Source organism: Mobula birostris, chromosome 12 (genome assembly GCF_030028105.1).
Source record: "Mobula birostris isolate sMobBir1 chromosome 12, sMobBir1.hap1, whole genome shotgun sequence".
Taxonomy (NCBI): domain Eukaryota; kingdom Metazoa; phylum Chordata; class Chondrichthyes; order Myliobatiformes; family Myliobatidae; genus Mobula; species Mobula birostris.
Window position 1 is genome coordinate 42,401,877 of NC_092381.1, and position 24,869 is coordinate 42,426,745.

The window sequence follows — 24,869 nt, forward strand, 5'->3', positions numbered from 1 at the left end:
ACCAACTGGGAGTTCAACCAGTGTGCAAAAGACAACAAACTGTGCAAATACAAAAAGAAAGAAATAATAATAATAATAATAAATAAATAAGCAATAAATATTGAGAACATGAGATGAAGACTCTTTGAAAGTGAGTCCATAGGTTGTGGGGAACATTTCAGTGATGGGGCAAATAAAGTTATCTCCTTTGGTTGAGGGGTAATAGCTGTTCCTGAACCTGGTGCTGTGGGTCCTGAGGCTCCTGTACCTCATCCTGATGGCAGCATTGAAAAGAGCAAGATCTGGATGGTGGGGATCTTGATGATGGATGCTGCTTTCCTGCGACAGCGCTGCATGTAGATGTGCTCAGAGGTAGGGAGGGTTTTACCCATGATGACTGAGCTGTATCCACTACTTTGTGTAGGATTTTCCATTTAAGGGCATTGGTGTTTTCATACCAGGCTATGATGCAGCTAGTCAATATACTCTCCACCATACATCTATAGAAGTTTGTCAAAGTTTTAGATGACATGCCAAGTCGTTGCGGACTCCTAAGGAAGTAGAGGTGCTGTTGTGTTTTCTTCGCAATTGGACTTGCGTACTAGGCCCAGGACAGGTACTCTGAAATGTGCCAGGCATTAATCACTTAGCTTTGACATATTATCTTCAGCAGTTCCCTACCATAACTACTATAGCTACACAAGCAAGATAAGCTGGGTATCCACATGCCTCACCACCTGCCAACTCAAGGCTTTTCCCGTTTTAGACTGGTACTGCTGAAATCCACAGCTACAGCCACAGCCTATGCAGTAAGTGACATCATTTTAAGGTGATTTTTAAAAATCTATCGCTACTCAAAGTCAATGAAACTTGGACAGCCTCTGGTTGCTGGTGCATTTCCCCTTTAAGACACTGAAAGAGAGGATACCACACTGATTTAAAAGTTTGTTTAAGGAGACGACGGTTCTGGTTAGCACTACTGACTATTCTGCTGACCAACATATGGTCTCTGGTAAGTAAAATCGATGATCTAAGAGCAAGATTGCTGTACCACAGAGTCATTAGGACCTGTTGTTTTTTTTTTGTTTCATGAAATCTTGGATATCCCCCACCATTTCAGATGCAGCATTAGCTTCCGTAGCATCCAGGACATCTTGAAGGAAAAATGCCTCAAAATGGTGGAATCCATCATTAAGGGCCCCCATCACCCAGGACTTACCCTCCTCTTATTGCTACCATCGGGGAGGAGGTACAGGTGCTTGAAGACACACACTCAACACACACAGGAACATCTCCTTCCCCTCTGCTAGCAAATTTCTGAATGGACATTGAACCCATGAACACTTCTTCACTACTGATTTAATTTAACATGTCAAGTGGTCGTAGTACTACAACAAATTTCATGACACATGCCAATGATAATTAATCTGATTCTGATTCACTACCTTCCTGCCTGGATGAGTAAAACTTACTTTCTTGAGGCTCACAACTGCCAGAACTAACCAGCCAATTTAACTGATATTCTGTCCAGTTGCTATGCATTTATTCCAAAGTATCTGTAGCGTGTGCCACCCACAAATGCACTGTAGTTTCCTATGCAACTCCATGTACATGTACCTCCCACATACATGACCACCCAGAAAGAATATGGGCAGCAGCACAGACCCTGTAGGTTCCTTCTCAAGTCCCTGTCCATCAGGCTTAGATACTGTACAACTCCAAGAGCACTTTGATGAGAAGGACGGTAGGTCTTCAAGGATATTGATTGGTCAACATCTTCTGGATAGATCATAAAACCATATACTTCACGCCTTTTATATTTGTTTTCATCTTGAATGTGATTCTGCAAATGTTGGAGCCTGTGATTTGCGGTTTGGAGATCATTTCGGTGTCTGCACTCTCCGAGGGGATTCCAGGAGGCAGAGGCGGGTTGTGGGAACCTCATGGTGAGAAGGCTGCGAGCCGATGCACAATTCCATTTCGCAAACAATTTTCCATTGTTTGCCGATTAAAGCAATGAGGGAGAAAGGCTACCTGCCTTTTTATTGCTTCCGGATCACTGTCGCTGGAGCCATCACTCTGCTACGGAGAGGGGAGCTACCTTTTCAAATTGCTGATGAGATAGCTCTGTTACGGAAAGGGAGAATGTTGTCCAGGTTTTCTACATTTTGGATATGACTTGGACTATGGACTCCTGTTCAGTCTTATAGGTTTTTTTTTGTATTCTGTGCTTTTCCTGATCTTTCTCATTTATTTTTTGTCTGCAGGGGAGCTGGACTTGGGATCAAAGTGCCTGCTCGGTTTTTATTTTTTTTTGCAGGGAGGAGGGATTTGGGGGTTGATGATGGTGCTACCATTCTTTTCTTTCTTGGTATTGTGACTATCTGGAGAAGAAGAATTTCAGAATTGTATACTTTGATAATAAATGAACCTTTGAACATTCTCAAGGGCAATTAGAAATAGGCAATAAAAATAAGTTTTTTTCTAGTGATACCTACATCTGGAAAAATTCATAAGAGCTTGTGCTGCATCTGGAGTAAAGCTATAATTACAAATTGCAACTTTCTGCTCAATAACCTCGCCAGATGTTTCCAGCACACTGTATGTTGAACAGTTTTAGAGTATTTAGAAACACTAGGCACCTGATCAATAACACAGCAACTGTGATCAACATTTTGTACTTCCCACCAGAGATTGTCACCTAATCCTACAATGTCTGATTTGATATGAAGTCTTAGTCATTTCCATTTATTAGTATTAATTTCCATAACATAGTACCAGTTTGAAAAGAAGAGCAAGGCATCCTAACAATATCAAGCTAATCCACGGATACTTGTTAAATGCATTATTGAATTGATAATCATGTGAATTCCATCACTGGCCTGCTTATGTATTATAGATGATTAAATACATTTGTTTAATAAGAAAAAGAGTGAAGTAGCAACTCAGCATGACTATTATTAGCTTCAGGTTGTAAACTATGCAGTTACATATAATCTACCATGCAACTGTAGAAGCTGAATGCATATTACCTTAAAATTATCCAACCATACTGGGCACTTCTGCAGACTGTTGAAATCTACATTGTCTATGAACGCCAGGCGATCATATTTTGCCCAGGGACTGCCGTAATAGTAAGCACCTGGTGGATTGAATGATGTGTGAGCTAATGTGAAGCTATCCCAGGGTAAATTATTGGCTCTGTCCACAGATAACTGCAAAATAAACAAAGAGATAAATAAACTGCAAGCACATAAATTTGGAAAGATATTGAAATAAGGGAGTCCAAAATCAGAATCTAATTTTCTATCCATGTGGCTCTGTGCATTCTCCCTGTGAGTCATGTTTTCTGAGTGATGTTGTTTCCTCCTGCAGGGAAGGTTATTTGGCCACTGTAATTACCCCTAGAGTGCAGATGACTGGTAGAATCGGGGCAGGGGGCGGGGGGCGGACATAGATGAGAATGTGGTGAGAATAAACTGAGATCAGTGTGGAATTAATGTAAATACATGCTTGAGGGCTAACAAAACCTCAGCTGGTCAAAGCATTTGTTTCCATACTCTATGACTAAATGGTCTCATTGAACCTGGAATTAAATGGAAACATTTTGTTTCTGTTTGAATAAGCTTAAACCAGGCAAGAAAAGCAGGCAACTTTAGATACAGTGAGCAGGAGATGGGATTTTACAGTATGCTCAAATGACAAAACTACTCAGACCTGAAAAGTGAAAATACTTTTGATTGGTGGTGGACCATATATTACAGTACAATAAACAGCCAGTGAGACAGGATTTGAAGCAAAGCACTGTGATACTTTTGAGTATCTTAGATACCAGGGAAGCCAGATAGTACCAGCACATGACCTGGCACCAACCACCACATTCCTCATGGACTGTCGGCTGCCCTTAAATCTAATCCCAAACACTGCAGAGCTGACCAATTCATGGGGATTGCTGTAGTTTCAGTATACCACAGCTGGACAAATTGAATACTAATGTTCTTTAACTAAACACTTCCATCTGAAGAAGGGATAGTGGTAAAAGTCAAAATACAGAAGTCAGTTTAAAATAAATCAGTACACTAATAAGACCATAGACAAGTTGGGTACAATCTCAATGTATACATTGCATGAACCTAGCAAGTCATGTATAGGACATGTCTAGTTGGGCCTAGGATGCAATTTATTTACAATGCTCGGTGGGGTCTGGTAGTTTCCAAGAGGCATTCAGCAGTAAGGAGCAGCAGCAAAAACAAATGGTCTAGATGTCAACCAGGTCTGCGATTGGCATTTGGTATTGGCTTACCATTATTACAGGTACCAAGATGCAGCGCAAAGCTTGCCTCTCATACTGTTTACACAGATCAAATCATTACACAGTACATTGAGCTAGAATAAGGTAAATCAATAACAATGCAGAATATAATGTAAAAACTACAGAGAAAGTACAATGCAGGTAAATGATAAAGTGTAAAATCATAATGAAGTAGTTTGTAAGGCCAAGAGTCCATCTCATCAGAAAAGAAGTCTATTCAAGAGTCTGATAACAGTGGAATAGAAACTGTCCTTGAGCCTGGTTGTGTGTGCTTTCAGGCTTTTGTATCTTCAGTTGGATGGGAGAGGGGAGAAGAGAGAATGTCTGGGTTGGGTGTGGTCTTTGATTATGCTGGCTGCTTTACTGAGACCTTGAGAAACGTAGATAGAGTACATAGAAGGGAGGCTGGTTCCTATGATGAGTTGATCTGTGTCCACAGCTCTGCAGTTTCTTGCAGAGCAGTTGCTATACCAAGTCACTTTGCATCCAGGCAGAATGCTTTCTGTGGTGCATCAATAGAAATTGGTAAGAGGTGAGAGGGGCATGCCAGATTTCTTTAACCTCCTGAGGAAGCAGAGGCTTTAGTGAGCTTTCATGGCCATGGACAGGCTATCGATGATGTTCGCACCTAGGAAATTGAAGCTCTTAACCCTCTCAACCTCAACACTGTTGATATAAACAGGAGCAAGAGCACCACCCCCATCCTGAAGTCAATGACCAGCTCTTTTGTTGACAATGAGAGAACGGTTGCTGTCATAACACCATGTCACTAAGCTCTCCACCTCCTTCTTGTGTTCCAACTCATCGTTATTTGTTAAACTGTCCAAGTAGAGATTGCAACTGGAAGAGTGTTAGTGGTGTACAAATTTAGTGTGGAACTAAGATCCAAAGTAAAAAATGTTAAAAAAATAATTTACCCTTCAAGTTGCAACTTCCAATGGTCTTTTTAAAAACCATTGGTTTGTCTAGCAGCACTTGTGAATATTGATCATAAAATTCATAGCACCAATTGAAGTCAAGCAGAAAGGAATCTTGTGAAGGGGGCCTCACAAAGTGCTTAAGGGTCACAATGGAATATGCCTAATGGAATGTTTTAGACAAGCATGGTATCTATTTATTTTTCTCCAAAAGTTCCATACTTTTTACTGTTTTCTATTGATAAAAGATTAATAACTTTAGTTAATTTATCTTACCACACCTTTATGCCATACGTAGTGAGGTATCTGCTTACATAAGTCAAGTTAAAAGCCAGCGGCTTATCATCCACCCGTTTTGAAAGTTTCATGTGAATCCAATTTTGTAGTTCAGTATCTGTCCTAAAGTCTTGTTCTTTGTTGTCAGCTATCAATGGAACCATTTCTTGGACTGAAACAAAAGATCTTGGAAAAAAAAACAAGTGTCACAAAGGAAAATCTTTTAAGGAGAAAACAGAAAACAATTTAATTCAAAATGCTTTGAATGTAGACAATACAGTTTCTATGACTGCAAAGGATGCATACAGGGAGAAGCAAAGAAGTCTATATAACCATATAACAATTACAGCACGGAAACAGGCCATCTTGGCCCTTCTAGTCCGTGCTGAACGCTTACTCTCACCTAGTCCCACCAACCTGCACTCAGCCCATAACCCTCCATTCCTTTCCTGTCCATATAGCTATCCAATTTTTCTTTAAACGAACCTGCCTCAACCACTTCTACTGGAAGCTCGTTCCACACAGCCACCACTCTGTTAAGTAAAGAAGTGCCCCCCCCCGTGTTATCCCTAAACTTTTGCCCCCTAACTCTCAACTCATGTCCTCTTGTTTGAATCTCCCCTACTCTCAATGGAAAAAGCCTATCCACATCAGCTCTATCTACTCACCTCATAATTTTAAGTACCTCTATCAAGTCCTCCCTCAACCCTCTATGCTCCAAAGAATAAAGACCCAACTTGTTGAACCTTTCTCTGTAACTCAGGAGCTGAAACCCAGGTAACATTCTAGTAAATCTTCTCTGTGTTCTCTCTATTTTGTTGACATCTTTCCTATAATTCGGTGACCAGTACTGTACACAATACTCCAAATTTGGCCTTACCAATGCCTTGTACAATTTTAACATTACATCCCAACTCCTATACTCAACGCTCTGATTGAAAAAGGCCAGCATACCAAAAGCTTTCTTCACCACCCTATCCACATGAGATTCCACCTTCAGGGAACTATGCACCATTATTCCTAGATCAATCTGTTCTGCTACATTCTTCAATGACCTACCATTTACCATGTACGTCCTATTTTGATTAGTCCTACCCAAATGTAGCACCTCACACTTATCAACATTAAACTCCATCTGCCATCTTTCAGCCCACTCTTCTAATTGGCCTAAATCTCTCTGCAAGCTTTGAAAACCTGCTTCATTATCCACAACACCACCTATCCTTGTATCATCTGCATACTTACTAATCCAATTTACCACCCCATCATCCAGATCATTAATGTATATGACAAACAACATTGGACCCAGTACAGATCCCTGAGGCACACCACTAGTCACCAGCCTCCAACCGGACAAACAGTTATCCACCACTACTCTCTGGCATCTCCCATTCAGCCACTGTTGAATCCATTTTAATACTTCAATATTAATACCTAACGATTGAACCTTCCTAACTAACCTTCCATGTGGAACCTTGTCAAAGGCCTTACTGAAGTCCATATAGACAACATCCACTGCTTTAAGTCATAACACTCTAAGTAATTACTTAAGAAGTTTCACGCCACTCAACTCCGAAATCTAGGCATCAGGAAAACATAAAAGCTGAAAATCCGGAATTCAAGTTGGTTAATACTTGGATACAGAGGCTTTCATCAGAACTGAGAATTAAGATAAATATTCTATTCCAAAGCCTATAAACTTTTCCAAACAGTAAGATTTCTACATTCTTCCAATATACTCCAGGTTACTACAAGAAACAAGGGAGAAGTTTGCTGACTTATGGCGATGATAGGACCAGAGGAAGACCAGAAGATTGGAGGGTGGCAAATGTTATTCCTTTGTTCAAGAAAGATAGTAGGAATAATCCTGGTATTATAGACCAGTGAGTATTATTCAGCAGTATGCAAACTATTGGAAAGGATTCTTCGAGACAAGATTTACAAGCATTTGGAGAAGCATAGTCTGATTAAGGATAGTCAGCACAGCTTTGAGAGGAGCAGGTCATCTGGCATGAGCCTTATTGAATTCTTCAAAGAAGTGATGAAACAAATTGATAAAGGTAGGGCAATGGTTGTGGTGTATATGGATTTTAGTAAGATGTTTGACAAGGTTCCCCATGATGGGCTCCAAAAAATCACGAAGCATAGGATCCATTGAAACTTGCCTGCATGGATTTGGAATTGGCTCGTCCAGAGAAGGCAAAGGGTGGTAGTTGATGGAGTGTGATATACTCTGTGATTTATATAAATAACTTGGAGGAGGAAGTGGAAGGGTGGGCTAGTAAGTTTGCAGATGTGACATGAAGTGTTGTGGAAAGTGCAGAAAGTATTTGCAGGTTACAATGGGACATTGAAAAGATGCAGAGCTGGGAAGAGAAGTAGCAGATGGAGTTCAATCCAGAAAAATGTGAAGTGTTACACTTTGTAAGATCTAACTTGAAGGCAGATTAAAGGGTTAATGGCAAGATTCTTAATAGTATGAAGAAACAGAGGGATCATGGGGTCCACATCCATAGATTCCTCAAAGTTGCTGCTTGAGTTGATAACCAGCTCTATAAAACTTTGATTACATCGCATTTAGAGTATTGTGTTCTGTTCTGGTCTTCTTGTTATGGGAAGGATGTGGAAGGTTTAGGGAGGGTACAGAGAAGATTTACCAGAATGCTGCCAGGACTACAGAGCATGTCTCATAAGGAAAGATTGAGCAAGCTGGTGCTTTTCGTCTCTGGAGTGTAGGAAGGTGAGAGGTGTACGAAATGACAAGAGGCATAGATGGAGTAGATAGCCAGAGACTTTTGGGGTGGAATTAGTTAATATGAGGAGGCATAATTTTAGGATGATTGGAGGAAGGTATAGGCAGAATGTCAGAAATAAGGTTTTTACACAGAGTTGTGGGTTCATGGAATGTGTTGCCAGGAGTAGTGGTAGAAGTGGATACATTGGAAACCGCTCATGAGAAAAGCAAATGTAGATGGTTATACTCCCCTTTATAAGACAATAAAGGCCATTTGGCCCATTGTATATGCTCCACCATTTCATCATGTCTAATCCGTTTTTCCTCTCAGCTCCAATCTCCTGCATTCCCTTATATCCCTTCATCCCTTGACCAATCAAGAATCCATCAACCTCTGCCTTAAATATATATAAAGATAAATTCCACAGATTCACCACTCTCTGGCTAAAGAAATTCCTCCTCATCTCTGTTCTAAAAGGACACCCCTCTATTTTGAAGCTGTGACCTCTGGTCTTAGACTATCCCACCATAGGAAACATCCTCTCCACATCCACACTATCAAGCCCTTTCACAATTCAATAGGTTTCAATTAGGTCTCCCCTCATTCTTCTGAATTCTAGTGAATATAGTCCCTGAGCCATTAAATGCTCTTCATATGGCAAGCCATTCAAACCACAAATCATTTTCATGAACCTCCTTTGAACCCTCTCCAGTTTCAGCACATCCTTTCTAAGATAATGGGTCCTAAAACTGCTCAAAATACTCCAACTGAGGCCTCACCAGCCCTTCATAAAGTCTTATTGAGGGAGAGTCATTGTATAGCACTTTCATGATATGAATGTTATTTGCCACTTAATTAAACTGAAAAATTGTCTAGATCTGTTTGTATGTAGGGGCGAACTGATTAATTGTGTTTAAAAAAATCAAAACGTCAACTGTCCTTTTTGCCTTCACAGTTGCTGCCTGACTCAGAGTTCCTCAAGCTGATGGCAGCATCAGCAGTCACTTGGATCTCTAATCAATTCAGTGGTAAATCAGAATGAATATTGTTCATCTCCTTTTCTAACCATACTGTTGGACAAAGATCAGCGATGAATTCTTGCAGCGATGTCCTGGACCTCAGAGTTCCAACCACCATCTTCCTTTGTGCAAAGTCCAATTCCAACCATTGCTTTGGTCCCCTCATATTGCTTATTTGCCTTGAAGCCACAAATTTCCAAAGACTGCCTTGATGTCAAGGGCAATCATTTTCACTTCACTTGTGGAATTTGGTCCCTTGCTCTTATTTGGATCAAGGTTGTTATGAGATCAAGAGCCCAGTGGTCCTGACAAATTTCAAGTTGGGTATGACTAAGCAGGTTGTTGGCTTCTCGATTTCATCATTTTACTGATGTTTCACAATAGGCAGTAATTAGCTGATTGGATCTCCACTGCTTTTTTTTATGCTTAGGCAAATTTCCTCATTGTTTGGTAGCTCCAAGCATTGATGAAGATGGAACTCAATCAACAGAACTAGAATCTGACTGAAAATACAATCATGACTTGTTGCAATCTTATCAGCCCTAACCTGGGATAAATGCACTTTCACAAGCCTTAGTATTTTTTTAATCACATTAATATGAAGGATAAAATGAAAAGATCGGGCACTGTTATTGAAGCCAGAAAAGAGCTTGACTGACTTTGAAAAGTGAGAATGGCAACAGAAAATTTAATTACATCTGGCAATTTATCTATTTTTGCATTAATAGGCGTCAGAGTATAAAGTCTCTGGCCGCATTGTTATATGTGCCGACTGTGCACTAAACTTCAATGATCCATTGAAGTCAGTAGTACTCAATATAATAATTATATAGTTTAATACCTGTGACCAAGTTTATATCTCATTCTTTTTTGAATATAACATCCTTATAATTCATAAGGAAAAGTAACACAATAAAGCAAATTAACTAACATACTTACAGAGAGATAAGTCAGATAATTTTTGAAGACTAACCTAAAAACTTACCTTATTGATTTTAATATCAGATTGCAAATGTATAAAATAACCACAATTAATCCACTTCCAAATTACTGTCATATATAGTAAGAATGTTTTTTTTTAATCTTAAAATACAAAGAATTTTCAGCTGTCTTACCTGTTAACCATGGCATTGTACAGATTACTTTCACCTGTGGTTGGTCTGGCCTTATCCAAGTAGTATACCTTATCTTCATAGTTTGGCCTTGGCTGGAAAAGGCCAAGTTTAATCCATTCACTTTTGGGTACCTTGTCTCTCTCAAAGACTTGGAGGTTCTTGTCAGTTTGTACCTTCACCAATCTCACCAGTAATGTAGCACACGGAATGTTCCTAAAAGGAAAGAAAATGTGTTTGGATGTGGCCTTCTAGAGGTGACAGTGTTGGTTCAGCACTATCATGCATGTGTCTGCTTTTTGAAAAATAACTATCCGATTGCTAGTACTATTTGTGATTTTCCTACTCATTCATACTGTACTTTCAAACCCAATTCAATTCTGGATTTTATTATTTATCCTTCTTCTACCACATTTTCAAATAATGTATTAGAGATTATGTTTTCCCATATCACCATATTTCCCAGTCACCTCAGATTTGTGCCCTTTGATCATCAATATTTCTGCCACTGGAAGGAGCTTTCTTTCACTTCAAATCCACTATCAAAACTCTAAGGAACAGAATCTAATTTCTCAAGCCTTCTGCATGATTTATACAGATATTCTTCATAAATCAAGTTGTCCAGAGTTGGTATATTAGCCCATATGAGGCCTCACCAGAATTTTGTCAAGGTCTTTATTGTGCTGATTATATTCAAACTAGACTCCCAAACATGAAGGATTAGTAATGAACGTTATTATTAACTTAGTCGACGATCTTTGATTAAGACCAATTGCATTGTGTGGCAAGCTACATACCAAGTTGAGAAAGAAAGTGTTGCCATATGTAAATTAAATTTGGAGCACTGAATAAACAGATGACCACCAATTGAATCTGAGGCCACTCTGTGATTCTACTTATCACAAGTGAATTGGTTGCAATATCTACAGGTTAAGGAGAGGAAAACAGAAAAAAAATCTGCTGGGAAGGGTTTCAGCCTGAAACCTCGGCTGTTTACTCTTTTCCAAAGATGCTGACTGGCCGCTGAGTTCCCCCATCATTTTGTGTGTGTTGCTTTATATTTCCATCATGATTTTATCATGTTTGTGAATCTGCTGAGATTCCCAGAAGCATTCGTTCTGATGTAGTAGTGAAAAAGAATATTTGGTTTTTTAGCATCCCTTCTAGTCCCACTTAATCAATGCTTCTATGTGTCAACACATACTGAGACGTAGGATGTCTGCAAAAGTAGACAATTCCGTATTATATTCAAGTCAGGTTTTATATTTCAACCTTTCTTCATGCGTGCAAAACAGTTTTAAAATTGACTCACACAATTTTAAAAGCAACTTGCAAGATGTGTTTGTGTTATCAACCTAGCATATGAGGAAACACAAGAAACTGCAGATGCTTCAATCTGGAACAAAAAACAAAGTGCTGGAGGGATATCAGCATTTCCAGTTGAGGTCCTTCCATTGGGACTGGTAGTTGATGCGTTGTGTTGAGACCCTACATCAGGACTCTTTCTAATCAAGAATCTTTCTAATTTCTCTTTATGCTTTGAGGAGTAACTACATATACTGTATGCCTCCCTCAATTCAAATTTCAGAGTTATCATAAATATATTTGATTATTTCCTGCATCACCAAAGGCCTGTCCTGAGCTCCAATCACATACACATCACAGCCAAGAAAGCTGACCAGCATTTCTATTTCTTCAGAAGGCTAAAGAAATTTGGCATATCACTGTTGACCCTTACCAATTTTTATCAATGTACCACAGAGAGCATCCTATGTAGATGCAGAACCACTTGGTATAGCAACTGTTCTACACCTGACTATAATAAACTGCAGATAGTGTTGACGTAGCTCGGCACATCACAGAAACCAGACTCTCTTCTATAGACTCTGTTTATACCTCTCACTGCATCAATAACACATAATCAAAGACCCCCCACTTACCCTGGACATTCTCTTTTCACCTCTCTTCCATCAGGCAGAAGATACAGAAGCCTGAACGCACATGCCACCAGGTTTCCACCCCACGGATATAAAACTATTAAATAGTTCTTTAGTATGATAAATAGAACTCCTGACCTCACAATCTACCCCATTATGATTTGCTCCTTATTGTTTACCTGCAGCGCTCTTCTTTTCTACAACTGTTGCTCTTTATTCTGCGTTGTTATTGTTTTACCTTACTCTACCTCAATGCTCGGTGTAATCATCTGATCTGCATAATCTGTATGCAAAAAAAAGGATTATACTTTTACCTGTGACAATAATATTTCCAATTCCAAATCCCATCAAAACATTTATTTTGTCTCCATTGCACTAATGAACACAAATACAAATTTCAACAGCAAGGTCATAACAATACCCTTTCATTAACACAAGAGGTTCTGCGGATGCTGGAAATCCAGAGCGACAAGCGGAAAATGATGGAAGGACTCAGCAGGTCAGGCAGCATCTATGGAAATGAATAAACAGTCAACGTTTCGGACCAAGACTCTTCTTCAGGACTGAAAAGCTAGTGGGAGGACACGTGGGGGGAGGAGGAGGAGGACCAGCCAGAAGGTTATAGGTGAAGTCAAATGGGTGGGAAAGGTGAAGGGCTGTAGAAGACTGAATCTGCTAGGAGAGGAGAGTGGACCACGGGAGAAAGAGAAGAAGGAGGGTCACCAAGGGACGTGATAGGCAGATGAGAAGAGGTAAGAGGCCAGAGTGAGGAATAGAAGAAGAGGGAAGGGAGAGAAAAAAATACTGTAAGGAAAAATTGATGTTCATGCCATAGGTTGGAGGCTACCTAGACAAAATATGAGGTGTTGCTCCAGGAATGGGGATGGGAATTAAAATGGTTTGCGGATGCAGCAGAGGTGCTCAACAAAGCAGTCCCCAGTTTATGTCGGTCCTCACCAATGTAGAAAGGCCACATCAGGAGCACAGGACACAATAGAAAACCCCAACACATTTACAGGTGAAGTGTTGCTTGGGGTTATTTGGGGCCCTGAATAGAGCTAAGAGAGAAGGTAAACGGGCAGATATAGCATTTCTGTTGCTTGCAGAGATATGTGCCAGGAGTGAGATTAATGAGGAAGGACGAATGAACAAGGGAATCATGGAGGGAGTGATTCCTGTGGAATGTGGAGAGTTGGGAGGGGAGAGGTAAAGATGTTTTTGCCGATACATCCCTAAACTGAGAAAAGGGAATAACATTTTTACAGGAGATGGTGTGGGAAGAGGTATAACCAAGATAGCTGTGGGAATCAGTATGTTTATAAAAGATGCTGGTGAATGTAGCAGGCCAGGCAGCATCTCTAGGAAGAGGTACAGTCGATGTTTTGGGCCGAGACCCTTCATCAGGACTAACTGAAAGAAGAGCTAGTAAGAGATTTGAAAGTGGAAGGGGGAGGGGGAAAAAGCCCAGAGGATGGGCAAGGGGTATAGTGAGAGGGACAGAGGGAGAAAAAGGAGAGGGAGAGAGAGAGAGAGAGAAAGAATGTGTGTATATAAATAAATAACGGATGGGGTACAAGGGGGAGGTTGGGCATTAGCGGAAGTTTGAGAAGTCAATGTTCATGCCATCAGGTTGGAGTCTACCCAGACGGACTATAAGGTGTTGTTCCTCCAACCTGAGTGTGGCTTCATCTTTACAGTAGAGGAAGCCGTGGATAGACATATCAGAATGGGAATGGAACGTGGAATTAAAATGTGTGTCCACTGGGAGATCCTGCTTTCTCTGGCAGACAGCGTGTAAGTGTTCAGCGAAATGATCTCCCAGATTTTGTACCTTTTCCTATAGATGCTGCCTGGCCTGCTGCATTCACCAGCAACTTTTATGTGTGTTGCTTGAAATTCCAGCATCTGCAGATTTCTTCGTGTTTGTGTTTATAAAAGTTGTCAGTAGACAGTCTCCAGAGATGAAGAGAGATAGATCAAGAAAGGGAAGAGAGGTGTCAGAAATGGACCAAGTGAATTTAGGGGCAGAGAGGAAGTTGGAAGCAAAGCTGATGAAATTGATGAGCTCAGCATGGGTGCATGAAGCATCAGAACTCACGAAGGGTCTGGGCCCAAAATGCCATATCTTTATTCCTCTCCACGCTGCCCAACCTGCTGAGTTCCTCCTGCGTTTTGTGTGTGTTTCATACTCATGTTGCCATTGCAACATTTTGAAGCACTGAAATGAGACTCACCTTCCTACTGTAAGGGCATTGACTGATAATGGCTTATCTGGGTCAGGTCCATCATAATACAACCGCAGCTGGTGTGCTCCTTCGTTCAGTGAGATCCGTCAGATCAGGGTGATATATTTGGAAAAGGTCAGCTGGATTTCCAAAGTAAAAAAAATTCAAAACATGAAATAATGAAATAAAAAACATGATATGAAAGATAGCAAAAGTGAAATATAAAAATGAACTTTGAGTAACTAATGTATACAAATGGAGCAATGTTGCTTTTACTATAGATTTTCCAGTGTCAGTTTTCCATTTTAATCTGTGAGATTTGCTGGGGTCAGGTATATCAGGATTGTGCAGTTAATCTTATTTGTGTATAAAGCACTTGAACATGTGAATATAACCTTGTTCATACACGTTTGATTGGTTTTCACACAAAATTAAGTACACAATTCTGACTTTCCTGCATCTCTCAATGAAAGCTCAGGCAATATTTGTATTGAGAGTACTGTTATCTTCCCCCTCTGCACCTCAACTCAGTCTCAGCAGTAAACAGATGAGATCTGTTTCCATCAAAGCTAACTGTGGTTCTATTAATTCACTCCCTTCAGTTATACAGATTTATTGCTACGAAAGCCATTAAATTTGAAGGATAACTTTTAGTGATAAATCGTCAAATACCCTTCAAAATGCTTGTGTGAATAATAATTCAGATTGATAATCAAGAATTTGTCTTTTCCCCCCACAAGACTGTTACCAAGATCAATGAAATTTTCTCTGCACAGAAATGTTTTTAAAACTGTGATGATTGTTGACTAAAAAAATTACAAGTTGAACAGGACTGGGGAGGCATAACGCCACCAGCAGAAAATGATGCACTCGAATTTTATGTCAACCTATCAGGTCTACGGTCCTGTAACACTTTTTCAAAGACATCCATTGAGTGTCACCTGGAGCACCAAAGATCTGCTTTGTCAATTAGAACTTGACATTCACTATTCATGTTCAAAGCCACATGATTTGAATGCTTCTGTTTTATTCAGCCAAAAGACATGGAATCAGGCCAAAATCATTATAGTACAGTACTTGGTATCATTGTAAAATTAGCACAATAAACAATCCGTGCAAGTTACGAGTACAAAGGAGGACAAGAAAGCTCCTTTGTTCAAAGTGAAAGGGTAAGAAGGTGAAAGGAACATTAATACAGTAGCACTACATGTTGTATTATTGCTCTGCAATGTTCGAATGGAACTGGACTTGTTTTACTGAATATAATTAGATCTCAAGCACTGGAGTGTGCACTGGCTATTAGTATCGAGTGCCCACTGGTTGTTTCTTTTTGAAAGCCCAATGTTTAATTTCAAAGGCTGATAAAAATGGGGGAGAGAGAAAAGAGGAAGAGTGGAAGAGATTTCATAAATAATTTAGCAAATAATCCTTTCGTGAACAGCTCAAGTCAAGTTTACTATCATTTAACTATACACATGTATGTAACATATACACCATAAAATGAATATGGAAACTAGACAAGGTTTCTCTGAACCAGGGTGTAAAGCACGGTACTGTAGTATACGTAACACACAATAACTTATGAAGGTAAAGATAAGATCTACAGATGAATCACACATAAATAACAAGCTGAAGTGCATTGATGTTAAATATTGTAAGGTACAGAACAGATTAATCAGGAACACTTTGAATACATTGCGGCAGGGAGCTCAGAAGCCTAATAGCCTGGAGAAGAAACTGTTTTGTATCCTGACTATTGTTGTTTTCCTGCATTGGAGTCTCCTGCCTGATGGTAGAAAGTCAAAGCGGATGTTGGATGGATGGGTGGGATCCTTAATAATACTAAGTGCCTGTGTACATAGTGCTCCTGATAAATGTCCCTAATGGATAGTAGCAAGACCCCCTATGATCCTCTCAGCTGTTCTCACAGTCCTTTGTAGGGATTTCTGGTCCGATGCTCAACTGCTCCCATACCAGATGGAGATGCAACTTGTCAGGATGCTCTCAATGGTGCTCCTGTAAAATGCAGTTAAGATCATGTGGAAGAGATTGAAGAGGGAACTAGGAACAGGGAAATAGAAGTAACATCGATAGACTGGATCATTTTGCCCTTCCCATCAAAAAATATTGGACAATAATAAGATTTTAAATGTAACAATTTTATTAGTGGAATGGCAATAAACCTTACAATAATATTTAATTCTGTAAACTTCAATCTCATTCTGTGCATTAGATATTATTTACCTGAACCACTCCAGAATCCACATTTGGGGCCCTTTCATTGCCTGACTCCACAAAGACATTTAGAGCTGCCCAGCCAATCAAAACCAACTTCAAACTGAATCTGTCAATGGTGTAAACCTAGGGAACATCACATTTAATGAAAAATATAAGCATTTAGCACATTGGAGGCTTCTGAAAAATGTTGCTTGGAATCTTGGAATCATGAGCCCACAGTGCATGCCAACTTCTGGCAGAGATCTCCCATCTGTCCCATTTCCTTGCTCTTCCTCATAGTCCTGCAAGTGATCTTCTCTCAAATGACTCTTGTAAATATACTGATGGGCTCTGTAGCAACAAAATCTATGAGGAGTGAATAGCAGATCATTACATTGAGTTTTAAAAAACAATCACCTTTGTGTCTTCCACCCAGATTTTAAAATCTGTGGTCTTTTGTTCCTGAACTATGTAGTAATAGTATCAGTTCCATTTACTTACTCCACCATTACAAAGCAGATATATCATCCAGTTGGAAATGGAAACACATGCTCAGGACCTCTTGAGAGTCATTATGAATACCACATGCAAAAATACTACCATTGTAAAAATCACATTCTGGGATTCATTATTACATATGTCAGCACCTAGTTTTACCATCAATAGATTATCATGCATTAATACTCAATTTGAAAGTATCACATAGGCATTAGAAATCTAAAAATGAACCATTTTCTGTTTGTTCTTGACCTGCATTTGCACTTTTATCAAGCATAAAGGCTCCAATTAGCCTGTAATGCCACTGTTCAAACAATCTTCCACCCTTTCCATCCACTTTAACATTGATTCTTTTACACTTTCTTTGTAAGCTAGTTTGATAGGTATCGATCACCAGTTAGAGATCAGGTTAAAGTATATAGACCAGGCTAAAGTATATAGACACCTTCTACCGTACTGTTATAAGTCTATTAAATAGTCCCCTAGTGAGATAAGTTGGACTGTTGACCTTGTTATGATTTTGCATCTTATTGTTTACCTGCTCTGCACTTACTCTGTAGCTTTTATACTATATCTGCATCGTTATTTAGGATAATGGTGTTATTGTTTTTCCTTGTTCTAACTCAATGCACTGTATAATCATCTGACCTGTACGAACAGTAGGCAAGACAGGTTTTTCACTGTATCACAATACACATGACAATCATAATTCCAATTTCAAATCCCAAAGTATTTATTGTTTTTCCATTGTTCACTGCTCTAATGAACATAGATAAAAAATTCCAACACAAGATTACACCACTATCCTCTCATTTCCAACATGGAGTCAGGTAATACAGTAAGCACTTTTAAAATGAGGCTATTATCCTTTGCTAGGGTGTCTAAAAGTAAATATAGTGCTCCAATGAGTCTGTACATAATCATGCCCCTCTTTGCTTCTATAGTGAATTGCCCCTGTATATCTCATCTATTTCTTTTGCCCTTTGAATCATTTTATTAACAGTTTTTAGAAGTCTCGGTAAGCTCAAATTTCTGTTAATCTATTCCAGAGAGATATTTTTTAGATTTCATTTCCATTCTGTGTTCTCTTCCCCAAATATTTAACAACATGCAGGATAAGCTCGTCTCTGTATCTTGGCAAATCAACTACAATTTCAATCATTTGAATCTTAAACTCATGTTCTTAAGTTCAAAGTGTTAAATAGTTTTATTTCTGATCCTCAAAATTATTTCTGTGGATTATAATCATCATCTTCTTTCTTTTAGAACTCTGAAAACTCTTCCCTCAAACTCTCGACATTCTGATTCTGACATTTAACTCATCATTCCTAGCAATCTGCTCTTTAGGAACAACAACATTGCAAGTAGATTTCACAAACAGAGCCTTCCAAAACTGGGAATAAACCATCACAGTCACACACTAAATTTAAGCAGATCTTGTTCAAGCTAAGGTCGTTAAGTGAGAAAAGTATGATTTCAGAATCATACAAAACCAGGCAACACAGGTGATAAGCAGAGCTTCTCTCCCAGATGAGCTCAATGCCTTTTGTGCCCGCTTTGACCGTTAAAACATGGAGGCACTTCCATGAACTTCCACAGCCCCAAATGACCCTGTGATTTCAGTCCCTGAGGCCAACGTGCAAGCATCCTTCAGGAGGGTAAAACCATGGAAAGCATCCAGTCCAGATGGGGTACCTGACCAATTACTAAAGACTTGTGCTGATCAGCTGACTGAAGTGTTCACTGTGATCTTTCAACTTTCACTTCGGAAGTGTGAGTTGTCCACCTGCTTCAAGCAGACTTCAATAATATACATGTTCACTAATTCCTTTGGTCTACAGTTTTGTTATGTTCCAAGCAATATAATTAAGCATTCTATTTACTGCCCCGTATTAAATTTGTGTGTTAAATCGAATCCTGCTTTCATTTTCTGACATTAATCTACTGGATTAACACCCAGTAGATATATACTTGATTTCCACATATTCCATTGCACATTGTGGTTATTTTTCTGTCAATATGCAGTAAATACCTATGAATTTGCAATTACCTTAAGTAGTAACGTAGCTGATGGTGGCATCCGAGGGTTCCTGAATTTAACACGTTGATTGTAAAAGGGCTCAAATATGTTACTGTTCAGATCAATCCCCGAAGATATGCTTGGACCAATTCTTTGACAAAATGGAAGTAAAAAGATGAAGGAAGATATGTTTTATGTGAAGTAGTATATAATTGATAAATGTGAGTTTCACTGTAATTTTAATGTTTATCAGTTGAGAAATACATTCACTTAGCAACACCAGTCAGTGGGTAGCCCTTTTAATACACATTTCTAAAACAGAACACATTACTAATTATCTCTGAATTTCTTATTCCATCATATAAGAGGTAAGGGAAAAGTGTCCAGTCTTCTTCGGGCAAAAGAAAAATTAAGTCAACAGATTTGAATATTGTGACGTGGCTTTGGATGGACTTTCACTTCTGCTGCGCGTCCAAATGAAAGTGATGGACTCTCAGAAGCTCAGGAAAAATGATCGAAAATTGTGAATATTTGAAACCAACTGGAAGTTCTAACCACATGCCTTAAGTTTAAATTTGCACATTTGCTGTACAGAAAAAATGTTTATTGTGTTTCTCCAGGATTCCATTGATTTTAAGATGCAGTTGATATTAGTTGATTTTAACATATAATTTATGGCAACAGTGTAATTCAACTGCTTCATAACTAAACTGCTTAATACTTTTACACTGGTAAAGACAAGGGAGAACTATCAAATAAAGTTAACGTTTATAAAGTTTTGCCAGAAACTAAGCATGCTGTATCCCCCAATTTTTTCTTCTCGCCTCCTGGAACTCTGTAATTTCATCATCCAATGCCTTGTCCAACTGGTCATGTTTCCTTAATAAGATCAGTCAGCCACTATCAACAGATAATTCAATGCTTATTTTGAGAGGAATTCATGGCTGAATTATTCTGTAAAATAACAGCTGCTCAAGCCAATTCATGGCTTAAAAAACACTGAGTTGACCAAATCAATGCAGCCCTCATAAGGAAGCAAATACAGGAAGCTCAATTGTAAACACTGATAATTAGCCCTATAATTTTTGGAGGGATTCTAGCCTTGATGGATGACCACCTCCGCAAAAAAGTTATAATTACACCTGGATATTGCCAGTGGCGTTTAGGTAGATTGGACCTAAAGCTTTCCATTGCTGGAATCTGTCCGGAACATTTGTCAAGTCTGTTACCACTAGAGGCCCCCATTGAAATATAAAAATACAACAGCAGTCTCTCATCATGGAAAAAGCAAAAGCCAAATACACTGCAAAAGTCTAATCATAACAGTAGATTAAAAGAAAATAGGTACTAAAATGAAAATTGATGGCATTTTCTACCCCAAGCTTAAAAATTACTGCTCTTGCACAAAACAATCTGTGCTCACTGGTTATAGTTCCGGTCAAACATACGGCCAGTAACTCTGCTGATGGTGACAGCATCTGGGAGGAATCGCGCCCCATCGATATACAGGTCAAATCCATCACCTCCAGTAAATGGCAAAGATGGTGGCGATTGTCTTGCATGATGTACGTAGACAGGCTAAATATAAGTTATAAAAGAAACACACATCAAATGCTGGAGGAACTCACCAGGCCAGGCAGCATCTATGGAAAACAGTAAACAGTCGACATTTCGGGCCTAGACCCTTGATCCGAACTGGAAGAAAAGAAAAGGGGTGAAGTAAAGGGTTGGGAGGTTGATTGGAGAGAGAGGTACGGGGCTGGAGAAGGGAGAATCTAATAGGAGAAGACAGAAGGTCATGGAAGACAGAAAAGAGGGAGGGGCTCCAGAGGGAGGTGATGGGCAGGCAAGGAGTTAAGGTGAGAGAAGGAAAAGGGGATGGGGATTGGTGAAGGGGGGCCGTTACCAGAAGTTCAACAACTTGATGTTCAGGCCATCAGGTTGGAGACTACCCAGACAGAATGTAAGGTGTTGCTCCTCCAACCTGAGTCTGGCCTCATTGTGACAGTAGAGGAAGCCATGGACTGACATGTCAGAATGGGAATGGGAAGTGGAATTAAAATGGGTGGCCACTGGGAGTTCCTACTTTTTCTGGTGGACAGAGCATAGGTGCTCAGCAAAGCAGTCTCCCCATCTATGTCAGGGCTCACTGATATAAAACAGGCCACACCCAGAGCAGCCGATACAGTAGATGACCCCAACAGACTCACAGGTGAAGTGTTGCCTCACCTGAAGGACTGTTTGGGGCCCTAAATAGTAGTGAGGGAGCAGGTGTAGCCCTTGTTCCATTTGCAAGGATTAATGCCAGGAGGGAGATCAGTTGGGCGGGACAAATGGACAAGGGCATCCTGATTGGAGAGGGCATCAAAGGATGGCGTATGGGGATCTGTGAAAAGGCAATTCCTTTTGCCTTTGCTTTGGTAATGCTTGTTACTTAGGAACTAAAGTTTCTCTCTTTTTTTCCTGGTGATAATCCTCCTTGACAGCATTCTGTGTTGGCATGTTGCTTGACCCCTACCTTGATGAATGACAAGGACAGTCAGCGCACAGAACACCACCACCTACAGGTTCTCGCACAAGCTCCACACCATCTTGTCGTGGAAAGGTATCACTGTTCCATCTTGTTTACACATCCAAATCCTGGAACTCCCTCCCTGACATCAGTGTAGGAGGACGTTCAAGAAAGGAACCACAGCAGCTTAACAATTTTATCAAGGGCATTTAGAGATGGGCAATGCTGGCATTGTCAGTGATATCCAGATCACAATAAATGAAATAGTATGTAAATAAATTAAAAATAGGTGACATTCTCTTCCCCTATTCCCTGACCTACCATGCATGTCCTGGATCTTGACCTTCACCTTCATTCCATGCCCCTGTCATTGAATCTGTTTCTCCTCATTCCCAGCTCCACCTTCCCTGGAAACCTGATGTACGCCTCAGCTTTCTTTATCCACCCAATCACTGGGCTTGCTTTCCTTGACTTTCCACCCCACCAAAACCTCCCTTGCTTTTTATCCACACTCCTATTCCAGAGACCTACTTCCTTGGCTCATCCAACCCTGACCTTCACTTTTTGTCTGACTCAGAAGCACAGTAGTAAGTCTAGAACGATAAAGCACATGAACAGGCCTTGTGTCTGCCAACCCAATTCCATCTGCTTGCACAATATCCCACTGTTCCCCAGCTGTTCATGTATTTATCAAAATGTCTGTGAACTGTTGCTGTCATATCTGCTTCCACCAACTCTACCACCCTCTGTGAAAAATAGTTTTCTCCCACACCTCACTTAAAATTTTCCCTCTTGCCTTAAACTTCTGCTATCTAGTACTGGGCGGGAAGGATTTTACAAAAGACAGTTTTTTTCCTCAGTGGTTTGATCGAGGCACGACTGTGCAAGCGTGTGGACGTCGGCGAGTTAGACCGGAGGGTAGGATTTTAAAAAAGACACCTTTATAGAGCTGGTGTAAAGTACAGGGAGTCAGAGTAGGAGGGCTTGGGTTCAACAGGGCTTTGGTGATAACAGGTTGAGGCGAGGTAAGCTACTTGTGAGGAATAGGAAGTATGTCTGTGAGGCTGTTGTTCTGTATTGAGTGTCAGATGTGGGATGTCTGGGAGACTCCCAGCCTCGCAGATGGCCACATTTGTGCCAGGTGTGTCGAGCTGCAGCTCCTTAGGGAACTGGAGATGCAGCTTGATGACTTTCATCTAGTCAGGGAAAGTGAGGAGGTGATAGAGGAGCTACAGGCAAGTAGTCACACTGGGGCCTCGGGAGATGGATAAGTGGGTAACTCGGGAGAGGGAAGGACAAGAGTCAGATACTAGAGTGTACCCCTGTGGTTGTCCCCCTTAACAATAAGTACCACAGTCAGAGGTCGTGGTACATATTGGTAACAACGACATAGGTAGGAAAAGGGAGGAGGTCCTGAAAACAGACTACAGGGAGTTAGGAAAGAAGCTGAGAAGTAGGACCTCAAAGGTATTAACCTTGGGATTACTGCCTCTGCCACATGACAGTGAGTATAGGAATAGAGTGAGGTGGAGGATAAATGCATGGCTGAGGGATTGGAGAAGGGGGCAGGGATTCAGATTTCTGGATCATTGGGACCAATATCCTGGCAGGGAGGTTTGCTAAGGCTTTTGGGGAGAGTTTAAACTAGAACTGCTGGGGGTTGGGAACAAAGCTGAAGAGACAGAGGAAGAGGCGGTTGGCTCACAAATGAAGAAAGCTTGTAGGCAGTGTGAGAGGGAGATAAGGCAGGTTATAGAGAACAGACTGACGGTTTGAGGTATGTCTATCTTAATACAAGAAGTATCATGAACAAAGTGAATGAGCTTAGAACGTGGATCAGTACTTGGAGCTATGATGTTGTAGCCATTAGAGAGACTTGAATGGCTCGGGGCAGAAATGATTACTTAGAGTGCCAGGCTTTAGATGTTTCAGAAAGGACAGGGAGGGAGGCAAAAGAGGTGGGGGCGTGGCACTCCTGAACAGAGATAGTGTCATGGCTGCAGAAAAGGAAGAAGTCATGGAGGGGTTGTCTAAGGAGTCTCTGTGGGTGGAAGTTAGGAACAGGAAGGAGACAATAACTCTACTGGGTGATTTTTATAGACCACCCAATAGTAACAGGGACATAGAGGAGCAGATAGGGAGACAAATTCTGGAAAGGGTAGTCGTGGTGGGAGATTTTAATTTCCCAAATATTGATTGGCATCTTCCTAGAGCAAGGGGATTAGATGGAGTTTGTTAGGTGTGTTCAGGAAGGTTTCTTGACACAATATGTAGATAAGCCTACAACAGGAGAGGCTGTACTTGATCTGGTATTGGGAAATGAACCTGCTCAGGTGTCAGATCTCTCAGTGGGAGAGCATTTTGGAGAAAGTGATCATAATTCTATCTCCTTTACCATAGCATTGGCGAGGGATAGGAACAGACAAGTTAGTAAAGTGTTTAATTAGAGTAAGGGGAAATATGAAGTTATCAGGCAGGAACTTGGAAGTATAAATTGGGAACAAATGTTCTCAGGGAAAGGTACGGCAGAAATGTGGCAAATCTTTAAGGGATATTTGCGTGGAATTCTGCAAAGGTGTGACAGTGGAAAAGTCTGTATAGACCTGAAGGAGATAGTGGAAGTACTTAATGAATACTTTGCTTCAGTATTCGCTACGGAAAAGGACCTTGGCGATTGTAAGGATGACTTACAGCAGACTGAAAAGCTTGAGCATATAGATATCAAGAAAGAGGATGTGCTAGAGCTTTTGAAAAGCATTAAGTTAGATAAGTCTCTGGGACTGGATGAGATATACCCCAGACTACTGTGGGAGGCGAGGGAGGAGATTGATGAGCCTCTAGCAATGATCTTTGCATCATCAATGGGGACAGATGAAGTTCCAGAGGATTGGAGGGTTGCAGATATTGTTCCTTTATTCAAGAAAGGGAGTAGAGATAGCCCAGGAAATTATAGACCTGTGAGTCTTACTGCAGTAGTCAGTAAGTTGATGGAGAAGATCCTGAGAGGCAGGATTTAAGAACATTTGGAGAGGCATAATATGATTAGGAATAGTCAGCATGGCTTTGTCAAAGGCAGGTCATTACTTGCGAGCCTGATTGAATTTTTGGAG

General features: G+C 40.3%; 2 protein-coding genes across 5 annotated transcripts in view; both read right to left on the reverse strand.

Annotated features, from left to right (window-relative positions):
- LOC140206313 (uncharacterized) overlaps window positions 1–20,788 on the reverse strand; it is a 33,301-nt gene extending 12,513 nt beyond the window's left edge. For 2 of the 4 annotated variants that reach the window (XM_072274649.1, XM_072274647.1), the window contains exons 1-7: window positions 20,671–20,788; window positions 19,278–19,398; window positions 16,757–17,095; window positions 14,522–14,652; window positions 10,354–10,566; window positions 5,490–5,670; window positions 3,012–3,194 (exon numbers count right to left, since the gene is read on the reverse strand). In XM_072274649.1, coding sequence (XP_072130750.1) covers window positions 3,012–3,194; window positions 5,490–5,670; window positions 10,354–10,364 — 375 coding nt within the window. In that variant the 5' untranslated portion in view covers window positions 10,365–10,566; window positions 14,522–14,652; window positions 16,757–17,095; window positions 19,278–19,398; window positions 20,671–20,788. The remainder of the gene's footprint in view (window positions 1–3,011; window positions 3,195–5,489; window positions 5,671–10,353; window positions 10,567–14,521; window positions 14,653–16,756; window positions 17,096–19,277; window positions 19,399–20,670) is intronic. The other 2 variants (XM_072274648.1, XM_072274650.1) reach the window with 2 other exon arrangements.
- ccdc17 (coiled-coil domain containing 17) overlaps window positions 11,544–24,869 on the reverse strand; it is a 104,208-nt gene continuing 90,882 nt past the window's right edge. The window contains exons 22-25 of the mRNA XM_072274544.1: window positions 19,278–19,398; window positions 16,757–16,873; window positions 12,602–12,662; window positions 11,544–11,569 (exon numbers count right to left, since the gene is read on the reverse strand). Coding sequence (XP_072130645.1) covers window positions 11,544–11,569; window positions 12,602–12,662; window positions 16,757–16,873; window positions 19,278–19,398 — 325 coding nt within the window. The remainder of the gene's footprint in view (window positions 11,570–12,601; window positions 12,663–16,756; window positions 16,874–19,277; window positions 19,399–24,869) is intronic.